We start from the raw sequence: 7,500 nt of genomic DNA, 5'->3' as shown, positions 1-7,500 counted from the left end.
CTGTGTTCTAGTCTAACATGCTGTTAGTAATCATGGTTTGTTTGTGTGTTTTATGTGTGTGATCAGCAGCCATGTTGCAGATCTGTATGCTTGTCATTTCATGTCAGATCATGTTGTGTTTGTCATTGTCACAGTCGTTAGTTGAGACACAGACAGTACAGGTCCGGGACCTGCCTCTGTAGTCCTCCCTCCCTCTGTAGTCCTCCCTCTGTAGTCCTGCCTCTGTAGTCCTCCCTCTGTAGTCCTGCCTCCCTCTGTAGTCCTCCCTCTGTAGTCCTCCCTCCCTCTGTAGTCCTCCCTCTCTAGTCCTCCCTCTGTAGTCCTCCCTCTGTAGTCCTGCCTCCCTCTGTAGTCCTCCCTCTGTAGTCCTGCCTCCCTCTGTAGTCCTCCCTCTGTAGTCCTCCCTCTCTAGTCCTCCCTCTGTAGTCCTCCCTCTGTAGTCCTCCCTCCCTCTCTAGTCCTCCCTCTGTAGTCCTCCTTCTGTAGTCCTCCCTCTGTAGTCCTGCCTCCCTCTGTAGTCCTCCCTCTGTAGTCCTCCCTCTCTAGTCCTCCCTCTGTAGTCCTCCCTCCCTCTCTAGTCCTCCCTCTGTAGTCCTCCTTCTGTAGTCCTGCCTCTGTAGTCCTCCCTCTGTAGTCCTGCCTCTGTAGTCCTCCCTCTGTAGTCCTGCCTCTGTAGTCCTCCCTCTGTAGTCCTCCCTCCCTCTGTAGTCCTCCCTCTGTAGTCCTCCTTCTGTAGTCCTCCCTCCCTCTCTAGTCCTCCCTCTGTAGTCCTGCCTCTGTAGTCCTCCCTCTGTAGTCCTCCCTCTGTAGTCCTCCCTCCCTCTCTAGTCCTCCCTCTGTAGTCCTCCCTCTCTAGTCCTCCCTCTGTAGTCCTCCTTCTGTAGTCCTCCCTCTGTATGCCTCCCTCTGTAGTCCTCCCTCCCTCTGTAGTCCTGCCTCTGTAGTCCTGCCTCTGTAGTCCTCCCTCTGTATGCCTCCCTCTGTAGTCCTGCCTCCCTCTGTAGTCCTCCCTCTGTAGTCCTGCCTCCCTCTGTAGTCCTCCCTCTGTATGCCTCCCTCTGTAGTCCTCCCTCTGTAGTCCTGCCTCCCTCTGTAGTCCTCCCTCTGTAGTCCTCCCTCTGTAGTCCTCCCTCTGTAGTCCTGCCTCTGTAGTCCTCCCTCTGTAGTCCTCCCTCTGTAGTCCTGCCTCCCTCTGTAGTCCTCCCTCTGTAGTCCTGCCTCTGTAGTCCTCCCTCCCTCTGTAGTCCTCCCTCTGTAGTCCTGCCTCTGTAGTCCTCCCTCCCTCTGTTGTCCTGCCTCTGTAGTCCTCCCTCCCTCTGTAGTCCTCCCTCTGTAGTCCTGCCTCTGTAGTCCTCCCTCCCTCTGTAGTCCTCCCTCTGTAGTCCTCCCTCTGTAGTCCTCCCTCTGTAGTCCTGCCTCTGTAGTCCTCCCTCCCTCTGTAGTCCTGCCTCCCATCCTTTAACATGATGTGTTGAGTCAGGGTTTTATAACAGCATGTAACATCTCTAGGTACAGCGCCTGTACAAAGTCTACACCCCCTTTCAAAATGTTCACCTTCCATTCCGGAGCCTGGAATCAAAATGCATTAAATATTGATGATTTATTATTGTTATATGATATATATGTATTTTTTTCCCACTGAAAGTGTCCGGTCGGCTGTGTAGGTCGGTAGGAAACAGTCCTAACTGAATGTATGTCGAGGCTCTGGAGCAACAGGTCAAGGTTTACCATTTACACTTCTTACAGGCGCTGTGTTTCTGCCGTCAAAGTGACCCATTGTGTCAGACTGGTGTGTGTGTGTGTGTGTGTGTGTGACTCTCATGACTGTTGTCCTCTCTGTCCTCTAGTCAGATGAGAGTGAGGAAGAGGATGGTGGAGGTGAACAGGAAGGTGGTGGTGGTGAGGTTGTGTCTGACGAACCCCCCCGCCCAGACCCCCCCGCCCAGAGCCCCCCGCCCAGACCCCCCGCCCAGACCCCCCAGCCCAGCCCCCCCTGCCCAACTCCACAGGGGAAAGCTAAGGTCTGTCTGGGGGTCAAACATCTCACACAAGATAAACATTTCAAACATTTAGCTGTATTTTCGCACCTTTTGATATGATTATCAAAACCATGACATCATTCTAAAACCATGACATCATTCAGGGAAGAACCCTGAGGGCCAACGACATGCGAGACATGTGACCCAAGTCTGGGTCCCTGTGATTGGTCTGTTGTCACCCGCACTCCTCCTCTGTTTGTTGACTTGTCAGCGTTCCCTTCCCAGCATGCCGTGCGCAGAGGAGCGCGTCAGTTCCTGGACGAGGAGGCGGAGCTGTCGGAGGAGGAGGAGGGGGGCATGTCGTCTGATGAAGAGGACGGTGAAGATCAGAACAGGTCTCTGGAGGGCTTTGTGGTGAACAACACCCAGGTTTCCCAGGGCCTCGACGGTACGCTGGCCACACAACACCACATCACTCTTAAAAGGAAGTTAACCCGAAATCTTAAAGGGGAATCTTGGGAGTTGTAGGAATTGACTCAAATGGGCAGTTTGTAACAGGTGAGGGCATTCAAAACAAGATATCTTGACTCAGATCATTTTAAAAGATTGTTTTTACTTACGCAGGGAGCTGTATCTGATCAGGAATAAACATTAAACTGTTTAACTTCACATTTTAGTTCAAGCTTGTAGACAATGAGGGAGAATCGGACTCCCTCACTGGCTGTGAATGAGAGAGAGAGGTTTATACTGTCCCCTGCTGGCTGAAGAGGCTCAGGGAACACTGTCCCTAATGGACTCCTCTATCTCTCTGTGTTAACTGGCCTTCTCCCCCATATCTCCCCCATATCTCCCCCTCTCCCCCAGACTCTGAGATGCAGGGAGTTTACCTCAAGTCAGTGAGGAGTCCAGCCATCGCTTCCAAGTACAAGATGGTCTACAAGAACCACCACAACATGGACATCTTCTCTCAGGTACTCAAAACTCTGTCAATCTTAATTCCTTCTTTGATTTGCTAAAAGGTCCCATTCTGCTGCAGCTCCTTTCCAACCCCCCCCACCCCCCTCCCCTCTACCCTCCCAGGTGCCCGAGGTGGATGAGACGTACGCGGAGGACAGCTTTGTGGTGCACGGCAGCGATGTGGAGGATCTGGGGAGTGAGGAGGAGGAGGAGGAGGAAGGAGGAGGAGGAGGGGGGGTGGGTCTCCTCCCCGAGGACTCGTACGTGGAGGGGAGGAGGCTATACCCCACTAGACGCAGGGCCCTGCTCCGCCATGCCAGGGCTGGGGGGGGGGCTAAGGGCGGGGGTGGGGACCCTACAAAGACCGCAGGGAGAACCAAACGCTCCAGGATCGTGTGTCTGGACGACTCCAGTGAGGAGGAGACTGAGGAGGACAGCAGCAGGAGGAAGAGCCTGAGAAGTGAGAGCGGTGGTGCTGCCCCCTGGAGGCCGACAGAGGTACAGCAGGGCCGGACGTTCAACCCTAACCCTAACCCAGAGGGCAGCAGAGCACATGTCTTTACTGCCCCCTGTAGGCCAGCAGAGGTACATGTAGGCGCGCCCTCCTCCATAGCAGCCAAGATCTCGTCGCTGAGCCGGAGGCAGAGAGAAGGCCAGCGGGAGGAGAGGTGTCGCCAGAGGCTGCAGGACCAGGCTCTCCTCTCTGAGGAGCTGGACTTTGAGGAGTCTGAGTCTCTGTTGGCCTCATGTCAACAAGCACAGGTACGTTCCCCCTGTAGACGCTGCTAATATTTGCTATTGCCTTCTCCTGACAACTTCCCCTAACCTTAGGGTCAGGGTCAGGGTCAGGGTCAGGGTCAGGGTCAGGGTCAGGGTCAACCCTTAGTTAATGCCTAACCTCCACGCAAGTCGCAAGTCACGTGGTCAAGCGTCCGTGAACAGAGGTCGTATTTAGTCTGATAGAACAGACAGTCCTCCAACAGAGATTATGTTGTTTTACACCATCTGATCTTTAATAGTGTTTGTTGTCGTCCTGCTCCAGGCTCCCAGCTCCTCGACCTCCTCAGTACCCCAGGCTCAGAGCTCCGTGGGCCAGGCCGCTGCGGTAGGCAAGTCCCCTGCTCTGCCGGGCCTGCTGTCGGTCCTGGTGGACAGCCGGTGCATCACGGGCGGTGTGGAGGTGGTGTCCAGCCTGCGTCTACGCCACAGCGTGGCGGTCCAGGTCTGCTCGCTGGACGGCTGCCACTTCATCGTCAGCAACCGCATGGCAGTGGAGAGGCAGAGCCAATCAGAGGTGGCGGCGGCCCAGAACCGCCGACGCCTGGTGGAGAGGATGGCGTGCCTGCAGGGCGCGTTCGACCGTGTCTGCCTCATCGTAGAGAAGGACCGCACTAAAGCTGGTGAGCATCTGAGTGAGCGACTCGCTGGGTTCGAACCCGGGTCTCCTGTAGCCTACGACTGTGTTAGCCCACTGAGGTAAAGCCGAAGTCTGGGATCCGCCCCCTGACAGCAGGTCACCGGAGCTTCCAAACCACCTCCATTACATACTACTAATAATGATGATGCTTTTGTGTTCTCCTACCCTGTTATTGATCCCCCCCCCCTCCCCACTCAGGCGAGGCGTCCCGTTCCTTCCAGAGGTCACGTCACTACGACAGCGTCCTGGCAGGGCTGGTGAGGGCGGGGGTCCGTCTGCTGGTCAGTGGGGGTCCGGAGGAGAGCGCCGCCCTGCTGGCTGAGCTGGCCCAGGTGGAGCAGAGGAAGGGTCAGGCCATCGCCGTGCCCTTGGAGGTTAAGGGTCAGCGGCATCAGCTGGCCCTGAGGTTCTACCTCACCCTGCCCTGCGTCAGCTACGCCAACGCCCTCAATATGGTCCACGCCTTCACCTCGGTGGCGCACCTGGTTAACAGGTGGGGGAGGGGAGGGGAGGGGGGGGGCAGGGGTGGACTGGCTACTGCTGATGTCTTCAGTCTTATTGTATGTAGAGAAAACTCCTCACAGAGAACTCTTTGACTATAGGGGACATGAAGGGTGTCATCTGAGACACTTGTGCTCTTGTCACTTGTCATAAACCATCCCTCTATCTCTCTCTCCCTTCCTCCCTCTTTCTATCTCTTCCTCCTTCCCTCCCTCCCTCCTCTGCTGCAGCTCTATCGAGGCTCTCCAGCAGGGGGCGTGTGTGAGTCGTTCCAGAGCGGAGGAGATCTACCGCTGCCTCCGCTACTCCTGTGACTCCGCCCTCCTGACCACCGGCCCCACCCCTGGCACAGCCAGGAAGACCAGCCTGTAGCCTTATCTCTCCCTCCAGCCCTAACCCTAACCCAGCAGGGATAGTCAGCTCTAAGGCTTCACTCAGGACCAGAGGCCTGTCCAGGAGCATTCCTATAGAAACAGATGAGGTAGATCAGGGTTGATTCTGTCAGAGGGATGGAATACTGTTGGGTTCTATTAGATCTATGACATGAATTTCTATCCCTTGGAAACATTGCACTTGTCTTCCTCTGAAAAAGCCCCAGAACGCTTCCTGGACTCTGAAATAAAACCTGAAATGACAAAGGACACTAATATATATATTATATTATTATATTATGAGGTGAATGTGATGAAGTTGGGAGTGTCCAACCAAACCATGTAAACTTATAAACATGTATGCATCTCTAAGAAATGATTTACGTTTAAGTTATTACTGTTTTTGTCATAATAATGCCTAATAGTAATTTTTGTGTTCATATTTTGTAAAGAGATCAAATGGGTCATATTTTGGCTATTTCTCTCTACCTTTGTCATTCTCCTTCTGTGATGGGTAACGTTTGATCGTAGCACAAGTGTCTAGAAGTGTGGTGTCTAGAAGTCACCACTAGATGGCGCCTGACGGTGGGACACGTCACTGGTCTACTGAGACTAATTTCCCTACAATAGTTTCAGGAGCATTATGATTATCCTTTTGTTATTATAATAAACACAGCCTTCTGTTTTATGACTCAACAGTTACAGTAGATGCACTTACTTACTAGTATGTGTGTGTGTGTGTGTGAATTTATGACACTTCCACAAAGGCCCAACCTTTCAGTCAACCATTCCTCTTGAGAACAACAACACACACACACACGTCAGAAAATGCCACGTTTTAGTTTTGAAGCCTGAAAATGTAACAGAGAAATTGCAGCAATTACAAAAAGCTAGTTTTCGAGCCGTTGAGTGCATTCAGGAAGTCTTTGCACACACAGAGAGAACACACAACATACTGACCCAAGTTCACAGTATAAATACACATCATACATCTCTGTACGAGCAACAGTCAGGATATGAACCTTGAAGTGAACCTTTATCACAGCAGTTAAACGTGTCTCGGTTTGGGTTTTATCTTCCCCTGAAATGAGACGACAGACAGATTCAGAGCTCTATAGAGGTACTGTATGTTTAGCATTCATAATCATAATCTGTAACAACTTCACCCCGGAACGGAACCTCAGGTCGGAACGTGATTGGCTGAGATTGTGATGCAGTAACATGTGACTGTGGGGAGTTAAAGTCCATTAAACTGACCTGTTGATCCATCTTTACATCTAGAGGTTCACATGATTCTCACTACAGTGATCAGCAGGAAGGAGCCGCCTGAGTCCCACTGACCGGCTTGAAGAAGACAACTAGAAAAAGGAAGTTCCTGAAGAAACTTTGGGGGCTTTAAAAAAAAAAAAAAAAAAGTCTAATGAAGTTGGAGGTCAGGAACTGGCCTGCGTTCAGAAAGGCACAATGTTGCAGGACGTTCATACAAAGATCTACTGTGTAGAGCAGTGGTGTTTGATACCGTTCCTGATTCCATTCCATGCATTACAATGAGCCCGGCCTCCGATTTCTACCTCCACCGGCCTCCCCTGGTGTAGAACAGAACAGACATGCCTCTCTCTCTGTACAGTCAGGAGGATCACATCAGCTCCATTCATGCTAATTCTATCTGCAACGTTTAGTCTGCCTCGCTCTCCTGAACACAACTTTGGTTTCTTTGACCAGAAACCAGTCAGTACAGAAGTCACGCCCCTCTCTGGAATGTCCAGTAGAATTCCAGCAGGGCAGGTAAAATTTAAAAAAAATTAAAAATCGGAATCTCTCCCCTTGGCCAGGAAGTGTTCTTTAACTTACAAATAGCCAAAGCGTTCCAGAACACTAGCCACCAAGAGTGTTTTATGTGGTATTTACCTAGCAACAACACTTTGATTGGCTACATTAATGAAGATCATCATTTATGCATTTTTGGTGAATAAAGTCACCCTTGGCAATCTAGAATGTTGACAATTTGGGCGACTTTATTCACCCTCAGCACTGAATGAGTTAAACACTTTCCTCTTCCTCCTCTCCCTCCCCACCCAAGTTTGGCCTGAGCACGGTCTAGACGCAGCCCCAACCATCACACACACCAATACCTCCCTTTTAAATCTAGGGGAGGGAGGAGAACGAGTATACACTTTATAATCACAAAGTATACACTTCAGGGAGAAGGGAAGCCAATCGGATCACCGCCTCGGTCAAAGAAGACCCACCCTCACTCACAGCAGCCAATCACGTC

General features: G+C 51.9%; 2 protein-coding genes across 7 annotated transcripts in view; one reads left to right on the top strand and one right to left on the bottom strand.

The window, feature by feature from the left end:
• fancm (FA complementation group M) overlaps positions 1 to 5,912 on the top strand; it is a 46,298-nt gene extending 40,386 nt beyond the window's left edge. For all 4 annotated transcript variants that reach the window (XM_083683884.1, XM_083683885.1, XM_083683886.1 and 1 more), the window contains 7 exons: positions 1,848 to 2,021; positions 2,265 to 2,427; positions 2,844 to 2,950; positions 3,060 to 3,698; positions 3,979 to 4,336; positions 4,552 to 4,846; positions 5,085 to 5,912. In XM_083683884.1, the coding sequence (XP_083540010.1) occupies positions 1,848 to 2,021; positions 2,265 to 2,427; positions 2,844 to 2,950; positions 3,060 to 3,698; positions 3,979 to 4,336; positions 4,552 to 4,846; positions 5,085 to 5,226 (1,878 nt within the window). In that variant the 3' untranslated portion in view covers positions 5,227 to 5,912. The remainder of the gene's footprint in view (positions 1 to 1,847; positions 2,022 to 2,264; positions 2,428 to 2,843; positions 2,951 to 3,059; positions 3,699 to 3,978; positions 4,337 to 4,551; positions 4,847 to 5,084) is intronic.
• Positions 5,913 to 6,046: 134 nt separating this feature from the next.
• The window catches only part of LOC310814466 (mitochondrial basic amino acids transporter-like), a 7,843-nt gene continuing 6,389 nt past the window's right edge, over positions 6,047 to 7,500 (bottom strand). For all 3 annotated transcript variants that reach the window (XM_083683889.1, XM_083683888.1, XM_083683887.1), the window contains one exon: positions 6,047 to 7,500. This exon is cut by the window's right edge and continues 1,263 nt beyond it. The gene's annotated coding sequence lies outside the window, so the exon portion shown is untranslated.

This window comes from Argentina silus (genome assembly GCF_951799395.1).
Source record: "Argentina silus genome assembly, chromosome: 13".
Classification (NCBI taxonomy): Eukaryota; Metazoa; Chordata; class Actinopteri; order Argentiniformes; family Argentinidae; genus Argentina; species Argentina silus.
Note: the sequence above shows the minus strand (reverse complement) of the source record. Positions and strands in the feature narration are given on the sequence as shown.